Here is an 18,507-nt window from a genome sequence, read left to right as displayed (position 1 = left end):
TCCGGTACCTCAGAGACAGTCAGAATGTCACATATGCTGCAATGGAGCATGAAACTCCTGAAGGTTCATCTAGCCACTTCAGAGACCATGCTGATTATAACAGTCATTGGTGAACTACTTTTCATGCACGTGAAATCGTTTTTGCAATGTCATGTCATGTGAGATCTTGTGGGGAGCTATGACTTTGGCTTTTTCTGGCAGCTGTTGCGTTGTTGTGTATTGGCATTGCCAATAATCGCTTTCCACATCCTGCTTGAAGATAATAATTGCCAGTACTTGAGCCTGTGATAAAAGAAGCTCTGCTGTTTTGGTCTTATGAAGCTCCAACCACATTGTTTGGCAAAGCCTGACGTTTAAAGAGGAAACAGAATAGCACGTTTCAAGGCATAACCTTCATCACACACTACTGACAAACTGCTTTCGAGGACAAGCGAGTTACCGCAGAAGGGAAGACAGGAACAACAGTCAGGAAAAGGATTTCATCCAACTGTTAGAGAACACGCTGAAAACCAACATGTGTGTGGCTGTTCTGCCTTTTTGTGGGTCTCTAAAACAACAATTTCATTATTTTATCTTGAATATAATCAAATTCAAATAAGATAAAATGTATTCTCCAACTGTACATGTCATCCTATGTACAGGCCAAGTGAGATCAGGTTGCACCCACTCTGTCGCACCAACAAAACATGGCCTCTGCCACACTAGTATACCTGTAGAGAACCTGTGCATGCTGGCCATTTAATCCCAGACGGACTTTCTCTGATAGATTATCCCCTTGCCACTTGATATTTGGCCTAATCTGAGGATCATAGCTCAAACTGTGCACCTTTGATTTCTTTGCATCAAAGCAGGCGCCAGCAAATGACTACATTATAAAGTCACAGAACACACTGCAGCAGAGCAGCCTAAAGTGCTCTGCAAAAGTAGAGGATTCGCCCCTGCAGACCGTAGCACTAGGAGTGGTCTGTACCACCTTTGTCCCTGCAGACCGTAGCACTAGGAGTGGTCTGTACCACCTTTGTCCCTGCAGACCGTAGCACTAGGAGTGGTCTGTACCACCAGCTCTGTAACAAACAACTGCGCGCACATCATCAAAATGAACTATATTCAAGTGAACTATTGCAAGGCAATGAACTGTCGCAAGGATGATCAATTTGTGCAACACCACCCACGACTACTTTTAAATGTTCACATATACCTGTAAATGTCTACACACAAGCCTCACAATCTGTTTTACAATAGAAGCACACCACAACGCTGACGTCTCACCAACACATTTGACAAGAAACCCCTTAGTAAATCCAGTCAAGTTACTCAACGTGCAGAGGTTAGGTGAAAAGGTAGTAGCAACATATCGTACCTGTATGTTCAGTGGTGCAGCAGCATACCTGACAGGGACACAAGAGCCCAGGACGGACAGCGATGTTCTGGCTGGATTAGGATGAGACTCGCCTAAAGGGATTATGGACCTGAAGGACGGCACTATCCTGCTGAGATTAGCAATGAGAATAATGAAAAAACCTCAGGCCATATATGTAACCCAAAGCCCCAGGTCCAAATTTACAATGTTCTATACTGTAGAAGTTTGAATACAAGTAGCTGTTTGAGTTCATAAAAACAGTTTGAACCTTTAACATGAAATCGGGGGTCACTGTCAGCGGAGTGCCATTTGGAGTGGTACTCAGTGGTTAACACTGTAGCTACTGTGTACCGAACGTGTCTATCTCTCGCCTTATAACTGTCTGTCTGCTCGCTGCTAGTATAACTGTTTCTCACGATTGTGAAATGTACATTGCACAGACGTCACTCTTGTTGTGGTGTGTGGTTACAGTTTGGGCTATAAAAAGGTGTCCTTGTAGTAGCCAGTGTAAACCCTGTAGCACACGCCAGGGGATCATTACCTGTGATCCATGTCTGTCAGGTACAATCTGGGACTGAATTACTTCTAGGAAATAGGACATGCACTCATCACGTGGCATTACAGTAGGTTTGCCTTGGGCAAATGAACAGCCATTGGTTTCCTGATATCTGAATAGTGTGTCCAGGAAGATTACCGTGTGATAAGCCACAGGTGTAGCGAGAGAACTGTCAGCCTCAGCAGAGCAGGGGATTGAGCATCCAGGTTAAACCCATAGCAATTTAGAACATCTATGACGTGGGGGGGGGGGGGGGGCATCGGCCCCTTACAGCAATCTCCGAAGGCTGCATCTTGATCAGGCATCCATATCATCGGCAGACATCAGTGAAGAAGCCCCGTCCGCAGGGTTCTTCTGTAGGGTCTGTCGGATCCCCTAGAACCCCTGTTTTCGAGTACCCCCAAGTTTGCACTTAAAAAAATAAAGTAATAATCCCAACACAGGCTAACCTGGTTCAACTACTCAACTAATCATCAAGCCCTTGGTTAGTGGAATCAGGTGTGCATGTGTGGCGTTAGAATACAAATGTGCAAACTTTGGGGGGGGATCCACAGTTGGAGAAGATGAGAAACACTGCTCTATGGCTCGGTCTCTAGTGGAATTCTATAGGGCTGAGCAGCCAAAAGGCAGGCGATCCCATAAAGAGATAAGGAGGGATAAGCCAGGAGGAAGAATGAACGTGGTGGTGCCATACCGTCCTCGATTCTGATTGGACAACACGCAGTGGCGACAGGTAAGCGTTAGCCAGTCCCATTAGAGGAAACAAGCACGCCAGAAAGGGACTGCTTAGGGACAGGGTAGGAGGACAGCATGGAGAAAACAATAGAGAGAAAGTAAGAAAGATGGGTAGTCAGTAGAATCCAGAAAGAGAAAGGTGGCGGCAATGTCTGAGCTGGTCGATTGAAGCTAATCCCGATTCACCGTGGTGCAAGTGGTCAGTGAGGTGCTCTCATGCGCACACTTTAAACCACTTAAGACTATTCCATTTTAAAATCAGGCTGTGTTTAAAGTAACTTGACGTCAGAGGTTGTATCTATAGTATGTCACGGTAGCGTAGAGACGTCATTCAGAGCAAAATAATACTGTCCAGTCAGTTTTCAATGCAATACTCATTGATAATAGTAGATACGAAGACTCCCTCTTTTGGTCATGCTTAGAAATACAGACATGAACTGCTGTTGGAATACAGTGGAAAATACAATGAAAGAGAATGAGAAACTGTTCATAATATTATGCTCACCCCAAATTGCACGCAAAGACTTGTTTGCCATGACTCATGTTTTATTTTGAAATCCTTATACATTTCATACATTTACATGTCCTGCATGCATCATTTAACTCTGCTAATGTACAGAGAGCACAACACAAAATGTGGTGCGAATTTTCAAACGTTTTTTAAAAATATGTTTTTAAAAGTATTGGTTCCTCTCCAACAACCGACTAATACAGAACACAAACAATAAATGACAAAACACGGGTGATTCACAACCGACCACAAACCTGAAGGATAATACAACCATTTTTTGTTTACTTGTGCATAGTGGCTTTGCTGAGGAAAAACCTCTAGGACTAATGGTCTTCATCTGTCTATTGCGCAAAAAAAGAATTGCACTCTGGGTGTAGTATAAAAAGTGTTTGGCCTTTGAATGAGGGAGGTTGGCACACAAAGAGTTGGCAACGAAGGAAGAAGTCCCACAGAGGGGCATTTTAATAAAAGAATATAAAAAAATGGCAACAAAGAGTTGTAAGACATCATTTATGGTTAAGTTCAACGTAAATACTCCAACAGTCCTCATCACAAAGCCCTGCGACCCATCATCACAGATTAGAACTAAAGCCTCTCCTAGGTATAGAGCAGATTCTCAGATCGAAACAGAGACTGCAGATGGAGAATGTCTACAGTGAAACATAGTGGCAGGGGAGGAGGAGTCTCACAGGAAGACATCACCAGCCAAACCGCTCAGTAAAATAAGTTTTGAAAAATAGGAGTGGGCCTCGCTAATCTAGGTCAGGAGGCACAATGCCAATGTTGCTCCGCTCAGCCCCTCCCCTTGCCCCCCCCCCTCCCAAGAGAAAATAACTCTAACTCAGGAAAAGGAAATGCTGGCAGGCATCCTAACCCCTCCCCCGGCTCTGCAGCCAAAATGACTAAATCAGCAACATCTGGGTAATGTCAACCAGACTCCGTTCTAGCAGACTTTCAGCCTTCCTAAATATGTATACAATGAGATATACCACTTTTTGAACCCCTGTATTTAATTTCACCCCAAGGGGGTCTGAATATCAATATCTAAATCCGCCCTTTTATGGATAAAGTCCGGGCTGTTGTAGACTAGAGGAAAGACACAGTGGGAGGTGGTGGTCTTGTCTTTTCAGCACACATAACAGTTAGACATTCCTTTGCTGGTTGTAGACAGGCACCACCACTCTGTTTTATAAGGACATTCGTGGATATCCTTGGCTTGAACACATAAAACTACAATAGGGTACAAACTAACTAACAACAAAAAAATCAAAACACTGGGTGTTAAAAGTGCAAATTGCCTGTTATAAACTGGTAAAGGAGGAACGATAGGGAGATTATGTGCTTGCGTTTGTATGCAATGTTTGTGTGTGTACTGTATGTGCCTGTGTATGGTGCGTGTGTGTGTGTGTGTGTGTGTGTGTGTGTGTGTGTGTGTGTGTGTGTGTGTGTGTGTGTGTGTGTGTGTGTGTGTGTGTGTGTGTGTGTGTGTGTGTGTGTGTGTGAATCCATTTCTGGAGCACATCAAACCCACTCTTGCAGGGATCGTTTGCAATGGACCAAAAGTCTGGGTGCCTCTTTCTTCTGCAGGGTGTTGATAATAGCATAGACCAATAGTAGGATGCACAGCACCAGGACCAGGGGCACGGTCACCATGATCAGGGTCATAACCTTGGCCTCGTTCTCAGCCATCCTCACCACCACATCCACCTCTTTGTCCTCTGCATCAGGTTCATAATCCACATCATTGGTGTAATCCGTATCTGCTTCACTGTCCACATCATCCGGGTCGGAGCCAATTGGTGGTTGTGGTTTTGGTTGGTCGACTGTGGGCCACTTGCGGCCCGTTACTGTGTCATCTGTATCGGGGTCCACATCCGGTGCTCCCTCACAGCCCATAAAGTCTTTAAGGATGGATCGAGGATAGCCTGGGTCATCTTTCATTTTCTGGTTATCAAACCGCCAGTACTTGGAGCCCTTGTAGAAGTAGGTGTAAGCTGGTTCGGTATGGGGAAGACAAAAATATGGTTGAAATGTTGAAATGAAACTGTTGAAATGCACTGTGGGAATTTACTGTGAGCATGCTATTTTTTTCTCTCAAATTATAAAAAAAAGAGTCTGAGCCATTGTTAATCTTTTTGGGGTTTTGCGTCTTCTGATCCAACTGTTTATTCATCATGACACAAGTTCGTCACACTTCACAGGATAGTGTCATTGCCGAGCCGTGCTTGTAATATTTACAGTACGGTGAAGCTTCAATTGGACTAGAGGCTGTTTTTAATTCCCCCTCACAAGTACCTTTCCATTTTGATGAAGTAAAGAAAAGGAAAAGGACTTTATCAGGAAGACATTTGGGCCGTCAGATTAGTTTTTTCTTTCACTACAGGAAACCACTTTGAAAAGCATTAGCTGGGGTGGGACTTTAGGATAGATTCTGAGACATCTACATTAGAATACTTTTGCCAGGCACTCGATTTCTGGGTGAAGCATGGGCGCTCTCTCCAAACCTAAGATTTCAGCTCAGAATCTATAGCCTCCCTCCATTTTTACGGACAGTTTCCCTTATAGTGACTCACTCACCGCCATCGTCGCTGAGGAAGGCTCCTTTAGGAGAGGATGGGACCTTGCCCCACCTGGAGATAGGTTTAGGGTAGTCTCTGTCACCGGTGCGGGACTCTTCATCAAAACGCCAGTATCTGCAGGAAAGGACGGTGACAAGACTGATGATTTAACACATAGCAGTTAAATGGGCTGATGATTACTACCGCAAGCAACTTATGTCTTTCTGTCTCTCAAAAGTCAGGGCTGAAACGGCTTTCCCTTGACTAAACGAATGTCATTTCACTTTTATGTTTATCATTCCACACTACATCAGTCAGTTAGTGGAGATTGAGTATGGTAGAGTAAGGCAAGGCATTCGGGGGCATGTGGTCACCTGTCTCCTCTGAAGAAGTATGTGTAGCCGGTGGGCTCCCACCAGATGGCTGTGTCGATCCTGTCTGAGGGGATGCCCTGACCATACTCTACCAGGGGCTGGGGGTAACCAGGCACCACGTCAGCCTCCCTGAACACCCAGTACCTGTCCCCTACAGAGTGAGAGGAGGAGATGGTAGAGGGCAGATGAGAGGGTAGAGGACAGAGGAGAGGGTAGAGTACAGAGGAGAGGGTAGAGGACAGAGGAGAGGACAGAGGAGAGGGTAGAGGCCAGAGGAGAGGACAGAGGAGAGGGTAGAGAACAGAGGAGAGGACAGAGGAGAGGGTAGAGGACAGAGGAGAGGGTAGAGGACAGAGGAGAGGGTAGAGGACAGGAGGGAGGGTAGAGGACAGAGGAGAGGACAGAGGAGAGGGTAGAGGACAGAAGAGAAGACAGAGGAGAGGGTAGAGGACAGGGGAGAGAGTAGAGGACAGATGAGAGGGTAGAGGACAGGAGAGAGTAGAGGAGAGGGTAGAGGAAGATGAGAGGGTAGAGGACAGAGGACAGAGGAGAGGGCAGAAGACAGAGGAGAGGGTAGAGGACAGAGGACAGAGGACAGAGGAGAGGGTAGAGAACAGAGGAGAGGGTAGAGGACCATCAAGAAGAGGAAGATGTGAAAAGAGAGGAAAGAGAAGTTAAGCACAGGTTTCATTTGCAACATTTGATGCCAGTGATTTGTTACTATCTCAGATTCAACAAACAAAGTTTACTATAACAGAGCCCCCCAAAAAATGTAGCACTCTTAAAAACACTAAAGCACATTCAACCGCTGTAAACACACTACTGATGCAACTCGTGGTTGTCCTTTGTGCGAGAACACACAGAAAGTTAAAAGAGTCCGAACACATGAAGAAATGGTGCAGCCCGTAGCCCTGCTCTACTCTATCCCCTCCAAGTCTTATTCTCTACTCAGACTGAAACCGAGGAAATCAGCATCTGGAGCAGCGACTGATGCAATCCATCCAGGCCTGCCAGCTGCTTTCCACTGCTGCTAGCTGCACCCCATGAGCCTCTTCCCGACTGTAGTTTTAAACATGAGGAATGCAGTGGAGAAGGATGATATCTCGGTCCCTGTGTTTCTAGAGTGAACGCCCCCAAGTAGATTTCAACAATTTTACAAAAAAAGAAACTTCAAGGAAAATACAGACCTTTGAAAAAGACAAATTTCCCGTCGTGCCGTTCATAGCCAGAGTCTATATCATCAGGTAGTCCAACCCAGAAGACAGAAATGGGCATTGGGTAGTTGTCCAGAACATGGTTCCTTCTAACTCTCCAGAACCAGCGACCCTGGAAAGGACAAAAGACACCATCAGAACATATTGACTAACTTCATCCTCTTTTGGGAGATTAGTATGAAGTATGAATTAGTACAGCTAAACAAACTAAAAACCTGCTGTATTCTTAGAACAGCTGTGCTTCTCACCTTGAAGACGAACATCTCCCCTCGCAGCATGGTGACCGTGTCAAAGTCCCCGTCACAGATGTCCAGGGCGGTGTGGTCTGGCTGCACAGGGCGACGAGGCTCATCTCTCCTGATGTAGGGGGTCACCGGCACAGGGTCAGGCCAGGGGATGGTGGGCTCTGGGTCAGGTATTGGAGGGAGGTGAGGTGCGTCGGTGGGATCTGGTTCAGGTTCTGGTTGGTCTGGGGTGTCAGGGTCATAGGTGGGGCTGGGGGGGGCTGTCTGGAGAGAACTATAAGGCGGGGTGGTGGGGTTTAGATCTGGAGGAGCAGTGGTGGTGGGGTCTTGGTGAGGGGCGGTGGCATCACTGGTGGTGGTGGGGGGGTCCTGAGTGGGAGCATCGTCTGGAGGCCCTGCACAATCCAAGATGATGACGTTATAAATTCCACTAGTTTGAATTAATTAATCGAACACATATCCCTGCTTGCGCCCCCCTCTCTGTTGCTTATTAGCTGGCGCGCACACACACACACACACACACACACAGAGAGAGAGAGAGAGAGTCTAATTTTCCACTCCGTGCTGTGGCAGGAAGCCCATGGAGCTTTTTGGAAGGAAGCCCTTCTGGTTGCACAGTGACAGAGAGAGGAAAAACAGACATACAGTACTTACACAAGACGTACAACCTTTAAATGGATACTTCAGGACTGTATCTACTTCCCTAGAGTCAGATGAACTCGGGGTTAGCATTTTTGTGTCTCTGCATGCTGTTTGAAGGAAGTTGCTAACTAGCGCAACTGCTAACAACAGTTCATCTGACTCTGAGGAGGAAGATAAAGGGCCTCGTTGCCAAAACCCCAAAGTATCTGTTGAACTATGAGTGTGAACTACGACAAGGATCCCTAAATACTATCTTCAGTGTGTCTGCAGTGCACGTACAAACATTCACTAGTTCTACGACACACAAAGGCACAATGACTTCTATTCAGTCAGGGTCAGAGTAGGATCATTGTAAAAGCATGTATGGCATGCTGTGAGGGAGAATCTCAATTGAAGGGGGTCTATTGTGTATGTGTGTGTGTGTGCACGTGCACTGTAGGGGCCTGAGGAAGGGCTCCTCACCATATATCTTCTGTATTCCACTCCTGTCATCGTCCGGGAGTGAGAAGGTCTTTGTGTCCATGTACTGGTAGAGGGGAGCCATGATGGCACTGGGGTTGTCAGAGTGCTCCAGGCCCAGAGCATGGCCCAGCTCATGCACCGCAACCAGGAATAGGTCAATACCTGGGAGCAGAGGAGGGAGGAATGGAGATCAGGAGAGAGAAAGATGGGAAGAGGAGAACGAAAATGAATATCAAAAGATATCAATAAGGGATTCATTTAGAAACAAATGACATGGAAATAGTAACGGTCATTTGTCTGTGTGTAATGCCTGACTGAGGAGCCAATGGGGACAACGTGTCTATCTAACCTGATGGATTATGGTTGTCAAGGGTCCACGGTTCGTCTGCGTCAAAGTGTGTGTCTCCGCCCATCCCGGGCCCTGGGTAGTAGGCATGAGCCAGGGATCCCCCTTCACCGTCAAACAGAGACATGTCTCCATGGAAACCAGAGGCAAACAACAGCATGATATCTAGTGCGTCCTGGCTGCTGTTGGTGACGTCTTGGAAGGCGATTTCTTCGAAGCTCAGTGGTGTCACATGCTCCCACACCAAAAAGGCCTTGCGGATGGCTTCTCGTGTCCGCTCCTCACCCACCTTTGGGGTAGTATTCATAATGCTGGGTTGAGGAAAGGACAAGATATTCTTAGTACTTACACATACAACACTGAAAAAATATAGAAGTGCAACATGTAAAATGTTGGCCCCATGTTTCATGAGATGAAAAAAAGGTCCCAGACATTTCCCATACACACAAGAAGCTTATTTCTCTCTCGATTACATCCCTATTCGTGAGTATTTCTCCTTTGCCAAGATAATCCATCCACCTGACAGGTGTGGCATATCAAGAAGCTGATTAAACGGCATGATCATTACACAGGTGCACCTTGTGCGGGGGACAATAAAAGGCCACTCTAAAATGTGCAGTTTTGTCACACAACACAATGCCACAGATGTCACAGGTTTTGAGGGAGTGTGCAATTGGCATGCTGACTGCAAGAATGTCCACCAGAGCTGATGGCAATTTCTCTCAGATATGCTGCCTCCAATGTAGTTTTAGATAATTTGGCGGTACGTCCAACCGGCCTCACAACCGCAGACCACCTGTATGGTGTTGTGTGGGCGAGCGGTTTGCTGATGTCAAGATTGTGAACAGAGTGCTCCATTGTGGTGGTGGGGTTATGGTATGGAAAGACATAAGCTACGGACAACAAACACAATTGCATTTTATTGATGGCAATTTGAATGCACAGAGACACCGTGACGAGATCCTGAGGCCCATTGTCGTGCCATTCATACACCGCCATCACCTCATGTTTCAGCATGATAATGCACGGCCCAATGTCGCAAGGATCTGTACACAATTCCTGGATGCTGAAAATGTCCCAGTTCTTCAACGGACTGTATACTCACCAGACATGTCACCCATTGAGCATGTTTGTGATGCTCTAGACTGATGTGTACGACAGCGCGTTCCAGTTCCCGCCAATATCCAGCAACTTCGCACAGAGGAGTGGGACAACATTCCACAGGCCACAATCAACGGCCTGATCAACTCTATGCAAAGGAGATGTCGCACTGTATGAGGCAAATGGTGGTCACACAAGATATGGTCTTGTTTTCGGATCCACTCCCCTACCTTATATTAAGTATCTGTGACGAACAGATACATATCTGTATTCCCAGTCATGTGAAATCCATAGATTAGGGCCTAATGAATTTATTTCAATTGACTGATTTCCTTATGAACTGTAACTCAGTCAAATCTATGAAATTGTTGCATGTTGCGTTTATTTTTTTGTTGAGTATATATAGAGAGGGTCATTATCAATGTAGTATGTGTTGTCAGTGGTTTATACACATATGGGAATGCAGGTCTCTTTGACACATTGTTAATACTGACGCTTCGCACGGCCGTCAGTTCAGTCAGGGGGAAATCTGCGAGATTCCCAAAATGGATTTCTGAGAATCCCCCAGCATACATAGACCTACCACACACCTGTAGGTCAGATGGTTCTTGTCCCACTTCTGGTCAGTGAGAGTGTATCGTTTCCGCCTCATACCGTTCTCAGTCTGCCCAAAAGATTTGTCTGGGACTCCACAACGAGGCCTTCTCATGGCCCTAAAGGGAAGAGAGAAAAACAAAATTGAAAAGAGCCCTGATAACCACAGATAGGATTAGATACATTGATGTTAATTTAAGGCTAGAGAGTGGTTCCATACTCCTAGACCAGGAGGTGCAACTTTTATCTGGCTCAGAAATGCTCTATAAATGAAATCATGACCCTAGATTATCTTGGCATCATTATCAATTTAGTCTATCAGGCTGTTCAGTCAACCTGGAGTGCTTCAGACACTAGAAGAAGAGTATAATTCCGGCTGTCAGTGCCATCCATACGTCAGTGTGGCATCGTCCATCTCTCCAGTGACCTCCAGGCCATAGAAGCGCTGCATGTCGCTGACAGCATTTGACAGGATCTGAGAGGACTGCATGGTGGACATCTGTCTGCTGGCCTGGGACAGGTAGCCAAAACTCCGCAACCATGACTACAATTACACAACAGGGATAGAGAGACGGACAGATGGAGAGAGATTGAGCGTGTGTGTGTGTGTGTGTGTGTGTGTGTGTGTGTGTGTGACAGAGAAAGAGCCAGAGAAGGGGCCAGAGAGAGATAGAGAAAGCGAAAAAGAGAATGAGAGAGAAACAACAAATGGAGAGGGAGGGGGTTTAAAAAAAGAGAAGAATAGAGACCCGAGAGGACAGAGAAACAGATGGTTTCTATGGCATTCCTCCTTCGAGTCCTTATTGGCAGCTTAGAGATCTACTGATCCGACCCTGTGGTTAATAGGACCGACAGAGCAGTCACAGGGTCCAACAGTAAAAGCTTTGGAATGTAAGCCGTTAAAGGGACTGTTCACCCAAATGACAAAAAGACACATTGGTTTCCTTACCCTGTAAGAAGTCTATGGACAAAGGTATGATAGAAATCTATGCCTTGATTTACTTTCCCTGGCACTGTTTCCACATGCTAATGTTTTAGCATTTGTGGTACAAATCCCATTCAAGTATTGGGACCTATATTAGCATTGTTCGTGCATCATGTTCAAAACAGCTATGTGACTTTGTTGAAGTTACAGTCAATTTGAGATACTTTCGGATGATTTGGACATGATGCGCAAAAAATTATAATGCCGGTCCCATGACTTGAATGGGAGCTGTGCCACAAATGTGGAAACAGTACCAGAGAAACCAAACCATGGATTGCTGTCAAACCTTGTCCTTAGACTGTTTACAGGGTAAGGAAACCAATGTGTAATTTTGTAATTTGGCTGAAGTCTCTCTTTAACACAAAACAAATAACTTACAGTATATACAGGAAATGTAAAAAAGTAAACATAAACTGTCTATATTCAACTGTACTATATATATATATATATATATATCAAATCAAATCAACTCAACTCAAATGTTATTTGCTGAAAACAACAGGTATACAACAGAATGCAACCTTACCATGAAATGCTTACTTACAAGCCCTTAACCAATATTGCAGTTCAAGAAAGAGTTAAGAAAATATTTACCAAATAAACTAAAGTAGAAAAGAATAAACACAATAAAATAACAATAACGAGGCTATATACAGGATCAATGTCAATGTAGCCCGTACACAGCCTGGAGGTGTGTTTTGGTTCATTGTTCTGTTGAAAAACAAATGATAGTCCCACTAAGTGCAAACCAGACAGGATGGCGTATCGCTGCAGAATGCTATGGTAGTCATGTTGGTTAAGTGTGCCTTGAATTCTAAATAAATCCCAGACAGTGTCACCAGCAAAGCACCCCCACACCATCACACCTCCACCTACGTGCTTCACGGTGGGAACCACACATGTGGAGTTCATCTGTTCACCTACTCTGCATCTCACAAAGACACAGTGGTTGGAACCAAAACTCTCAAATTAGGACTCATCAGACCAAAGTACAGATTTCCACTAGTTTAATGTCCATTGCTTGTGTTTCTTGGCCCAAGCAAATCTCTTCTTATTATTGGTGTCCTTTAGTAGTGGTTTCTTTGAAGCAATTTGACCATGAAGGCCTGAGTCACGCAGTCTCTGAACAGTTGATGTTGAGATGTTGTCTGTTACTTGAACTCTGTGTAGCATTTATTTGGCCTACAATCTGAGGTGCAGTTAATTGCAGATTTCTGAGGCTGGTAACTCTAATGAACTTATCCTCTTGCAGCAGAGGTAACTCTGGGTCTTTCTTTCCTGTGGCGGTCCTCATGAGAGCAGGTTTCATCATAGCGCTTGATGGTTTTTGCGACTGCACTTGAAGAAATTCAAGTTCTTGAAATTTTACGGGTTGACTGAGCTTCATGTCTTAATAAAGTAATGATGGATTGTCGTTTCTCTTTGCCTATTTGAGCTGTTCTTGCCATAATATGGACTTGGTATTTTACCAAATAGGGCTATCTTCTGTATACCAACTCTACCTTATCACAACACAACTGATTGGCTCAAACTCATTAAGAATGAAATAAATTCCACAAATGAACTTTTAACAAGGCACATTCTGCAACGTAGAAAATAGCTTAAAAAAAATAAAACCCCTTAAATGAGTAGGTGTGTCCAAACTTTTGACTGGTACTATATACACTACTGTTAAAAGGTTTGGGGTCACTTAGAAATGTCCTTGTAACATCAAATTGATCAGAAAGACAGTGTAGACATTACTAATGTTGTAAATGATTATTGTAGCTGGAACAGGGTGATTTTTAATGAAATATCTACATAGGTGTACAGAGGCCCATTATCAGCAACCATCACTCCTGTGTTCCAATGGCACGTTGTGTTCGCTAATCCAAGTGTATAATTTTAAAAGGCTAATTGATCATTAGCAAACCCTTTTGCAATTATGCTAGCACAGCTGAAAACTGTTGTCCTAAATAAATAAGCAATAAAACTGGCCTTTTTTTAGACTAGTTAAGTATCTGGAGCATCAGCATTTGTGGGTTCGATTACAGGATCAAAATGGCCAGAAACAAATAACTTTCTTCTGAAACTCGTCAGTCTATTCTTGTTCTGAGAAATGAAGGCTATTCCATGCGAGAAATTGCCAAGAAATTGAAGATCTCGTACAACGCTGTTTACTACTCCCTTCACAGAACAGTGCAAACTGGCTCAGAATAGAATGAGGAGTGGGAGGCCCCGGTGCACAACTGAGCAAGAGGACAAGTACATTAGAGTGTCTAGTTTGAGAAACAGACGCCGCACAAGTCCTCAACTGGCCGCTTCATTAAATAGTACTCGCAAAACACCAGTCTCAACGTCAACAGTGAAGAGGTGACTCCAGTATGCTGGTCTTCGAGGCAGAGTTTCTCTGTCCAATGTCTGTGTTCTATTGCCCATCTTAATGTTTTATTTTTATTGGCCAGTCTGAAATATGGATTTTTCTTTGCCAGCATCCCGGAGTCGCCTCTTCAAATTGCCATCGATAAAATGTAATTGTGTTCATTAACCGTAGCTTATGCCTGCCCATACCATAACCCCACCACCACCATGGGTCACTCTATTCCCAACATTGACATCAGCAAGCCACTCACCCACACAACGCTATACACACTGCCATCTGCTCGGTACAATTAAAACCGGGATTCAACCGTGAAGAGCACACTTTTCCGGTGGCTATCAAAGGTGAGCATTTGCCCACTGAAGTCGGTTACGACAACGAATTGCAGTCAGGTCAGGACCCTAGTGAGGACGATGAGCATGCAGATGAGCTTCCCTGAGACAGTTTCTGACAGTTTATACAGAAATTCTTTGTTTGTGCAAACGCACAGTTTGATCAGCTGTGGCTGGTCTCAGACGATCCGCTGGTGAAGAAGCCGGATGTGGAGGTTCTGGGCTGGCGTCGTTACATGTGGTCTGAGGTTACGAGGCCTGTTGGACGTATTGCCAAATTCTCAAAAATTATGTTGGAGGTGGCTTATGGTACAGAAATTAACATTTAATTCTCTCGCAACGGCTCTGGTGGAAATTCTTGCAGTCAGCATATCAATTGCACACTCCCCTCAAAACTTGAGACATTGGTGGCATTGTGTAGTGTGACAAAACTGCATATTTTAGAGAGGCCTTTTATTGTACCCAGCACAAGGTGCACCTGTGTATTGATTATGCTGTTTAATCGGCTTATAGATATGCCACACCTATTAGGTGGGTGGACTATCTTGGCAAATGAGAAATGCTCACTAACAGGGTGTAATGTAATCAAATTTGTGCACAACATTTGAGAGAAATAAGCTTCTTGTGTGTATGGACTTTTTCTGGGATCTTATATTTCAGCTCAACATTTTACATGTTGCCTTTTTTGTTTGTTCAGTATATATAAATGCATAATATACATATATATACATACATACACACATTCATACATATCTGGCATATTACACTCACATATATATATATATATATATATATATATACACACCATTAATCATGCCAGAACCAGAAATATATCTGGCTGTAAAATCTGGCATGCAAGATTAATATACCATTAATAATCCAATGGAAACAAAGAAAGACACCCGACCAAGACATAGCACAGAGAGCTTTCCTTGCTAACTCCTTGAAGGGGGAATTAAAAAACGTAATGGGCTCACTGAGCACAGCTGGAAAGTTAATGCGTTCTCTGTAAACAGGCATGCATTGCACACACACGCACAGGCGAGTGAGCGAGCGGGAGAGTGAGAGAAATCAGCCACCATAAAGACAACTGATCAAAAGTGACACATCTGGATGTCTTGCACAACATTCCTGTAGGAAAAACAGCACAGTAGGTAAGGAACACATTCTGTGATTTATAGGCATGTAAATTGAGTTTTAACCTACAGATTAAACTTTTCCTCAACACATAATTACTCCTAATATGCCTGCCATATGAAGTGAGAGAGTTAGGAAAAGGTCAAGGGTCATAAATCTGCGCACCAAATAGTTCCATTAATTTGCGCATGACCTGTTGACCAACGATGACAAGACCATGAGAAGATTAACAGATCAGTGAAGACCATGTAGATCATCACTATCTGACCACCAGGATAATATGGTCATGGTCATGCAATGCCGGACTGCCACAATTCCATAAAAAAACATCCACACATTCATATAAAATACTGCACCTCTGCGTTGAATGTGTCATCGTCCGCATTGGTCACAAGCCTGTTGCACAAGAGCAAGACGAGCGGAGCCATTATTTGTTTCCACAGCCCCAGAGAAGCGCGCCTCCAAAGGATTGCCATCTTTGTGCGCACTCGTTAGCCCGTGCGAGGGATTTTCAGAATCGGTTGTGATTGGAAAGTTCTGTCAAGTGATGAGCGAACCGCTATGTGACTACATACACTTTTTTTTTGTTAAATTCAAAATCAAGTTTTTCCTGTGTGTTTTAGAAGTTCTCTCCGCACTTCAACCCCTGGCCATTATTTAGGTCGCGGTGCGCTCAAATCAGATCGCTTGCAAACTATCCAAGTTTCCGAAACAGTTCGACTTAATCTCACAGGAAGAAATACTTAATTTGCAATTTTCCCCAAAGATGTGATCACGGGTTATTCAAAGCCCGGAGTCAGTTTTTCTGTTAAATCCCATCTCCTAATGTCCCACACGGTCTAATGTTTAAACGGTCATTTCCTCTCTGGCATATTACAGATATCAGACTGCGTGCTCTTTCCACTCTACACATTCAACAATAGCTTTCCTGCACGATGAAGTATGAGGGAGAAGAACAGGAACGAAAAAAATGCATTGTAGTTGCAACAAGCTTTGTCTTCTTTGTGGTACGAGTATGTATCCATCCAATGCACAATGCACTTTGCTGAAAAACTTCAATGTGGTGGATAACCTGTAGGCTAATAAAAATGAACAAAAATGCAATTGTCTTAAATGATTTCCCCCCAAGTAGCCAGAAGGCATCCGTTAGATTTCCTTATTTCCCCTCAACCACAGCATGCCTCTTGCAGGCTGTTGGACATTGATAGTCCAATAAACTCACTGCCTTCTGAGATCTGCTAGAAAACAAAAAGGGAGTAGTGACGTTCTGCTCGAAAGAAGGGGAGGATAGCGGTGTACATACTGTGGTGTGTCTATTGGACAAAGCAATTTTCCTCTGGAAAGTAACTCCCCTTGTCTGGCAACCCAAACTCCTTGATCCAGCCAAAAACGCTACGCCCACGGACGAGCGAACGGCAAGATTTAAGGGCAAGTGCTTACTCGGGATCCTTGGGACGTCCACCCCCTAAATCCGAACCGTAACCTAACCATAACCCTTCCCTAACCATAACCATGTTACATTTCAACTTCAATGGGATAGGGACGTCTCAAGTACTCCGGGTAGCACAGACCAAGAAGAATCTAGTGCGAGTCGTCAGGGTAGAACTCCTCTGCATCTGGAGATGAATGATAGACCATCTGACACCTCAACAGAAAGGCTCCTATTGCCATCTGCTGATTACTAAGAATCAATAGAATTTCATAAACTACAGTTACAGTCAACTGTCCAATATGATCAATTCCTATTCCATCATATACTTTAGAGACATAACAGACAGATTTCAACCCAGCAACTCATGTTCCTTGTTTAAACTTGTTTGTAACCCACAGCCACATTCTTGAATAACCGCAGGTCTGAATTATCGGAGACTTCTGTGGTAAAGACATGTTTATCAAATGTCAAAACCACACAATTTCTGCAGAGACTCATTTCATTGTCATAGAAACCAAAAATAGTTATTACTTTTATTCACTTTTTTAAATCCACATTGTTGGATGTCAGCGGTTCGCCAGCCATGACACTTGTCGGTTTCCTGTCTTGGCTATGGTGATGAGGACAAGGAGGAAAAGGCAGAGGACACAGATGCCAGCCACAGGAGCCATCATAATCAGCAGATCTGGAACAAAGTCAAGACGACAGTTGACTCCTCTCAAAATACCACCACCCTGCCCCAGCCGCCCCTAGCCTCAACATGATCCCCGGACTATGTCACAGTCATATTATCACATGCAAGTGGAGTGAGCGAGGGAAATATTTGATGAGCCCTAGCCAAAACAAAATTAAGTGTATTTTCTGCAATCTTCAGAAACCAGAAATCCTTACTGGGTTGGGGTCTGTCTGGTATATCAATCCTGATTAGTCCGTATGACAGTAGGCCTCGAGTTGGGTCTCCACGCACTGCCACCCTCTTGGTTATAGATTTGCACTCCTGTAGCAGTGGGAAGGATGGAGGGGTGTAGATTACCAGTATTGTATCTATAATAGTATACATCTTGGTATGCCATGCAAAACACTGTTAGATTACTTCATGGAGTAAAATATGGATTTTATTTAATAGTGGCACATCAAGGTTATTATAGTTTAATTTCTATTAGGTTTTCTATTTGTATTTGAAATTCTGTTTAGTTTGTTAGTTTTCAGACCTTATTTGCTTGTTTTTATTTAGTTTTGGGTGAATATTTAGTTTCAGTTTTAGTTTTAGCTACAGGAAGAATGTGGGAGGCTAGTATCCACGTGTTTTAGAATTTGTTGTGTTTTTTTTGGGGGGGGGGCAAAAGTCTGTTCACTCCTTGACTTCTCCATCCTATCTCCTCCGTGATCAAATAAAGTAACAGGGTTGACTGCGGCAGGGATGTCCGTAACAGGGTTGAGGACTTCATCTTGCGTGTTGTGTGCAACAGGGAGGGGTAATTGAATGCAAGCTTCAGATATTTAAAAAAAGTTAAAACAGGGTCTGTTCACTCCTTGACTTCTCCATCCTCTCTCCTCCGTGATC

At 44.2% G+C, this 18,507-nt stretch overlaps 1 protein-coding gene across 1 annotated transcript; it reads right to left on the bottom strand.

The window, feature by feature from the left end:
- Window positions 1–3,176: 3,176 nt before the first annotated feature.
- LOC135524174 (matrix metalloproteinase-15-like) lies at window positions 3,177–16,817 on the bottom strand. Its single transcript, XM_064951450.1, has 10 exons — window positions 15,868–16,817; window positions 11,094–11,242; window positions 10,695–10,817; window positions 9,007–9,314; window positions 8,658–8,819; window positions 7,557–7,948; window positions 7,282–7,420; window positions 6,095–6,245; window positions 5,740–5,855; window positions 3,177–5,156 (listed from the first exon to the last, which is right to left on the bottom strand). The coding sequence occupies exons 1-10, from the start codon at window positions 15,985–15,987 to the stop codon at window positions 4,684–4,686; spliced, it is 2,133 nt and encodes a 710-aa protein (XP_064807522.1). The 5' UTR covers window positions 15,988–16,817; the 3' UTR covers window positions 3,177–4,683.
- Between the last annotated feature and the right edge of the window lie 1,690 nt (window positions 16,818–18,507).

Source organism: Oncorhynchus masou, chromosome 31 (genome assembly GCF_036934945.1).
Source record: "Oncorhynchus masou masou isolate Uvic2021 chromosome 31, UVic_Omas_1.1, whole genome shotgun sequence".
Taxonomy (NCBI): Eukaryota; Metazoa; Chordata; class Actinopteri; order Salmoniformes; family Salmonidae; genus Oncorhynchus; species Oncorhynchus masou.
This window is presented reverse-complemented; position numbering and strand designations above follow the sequence as displayed.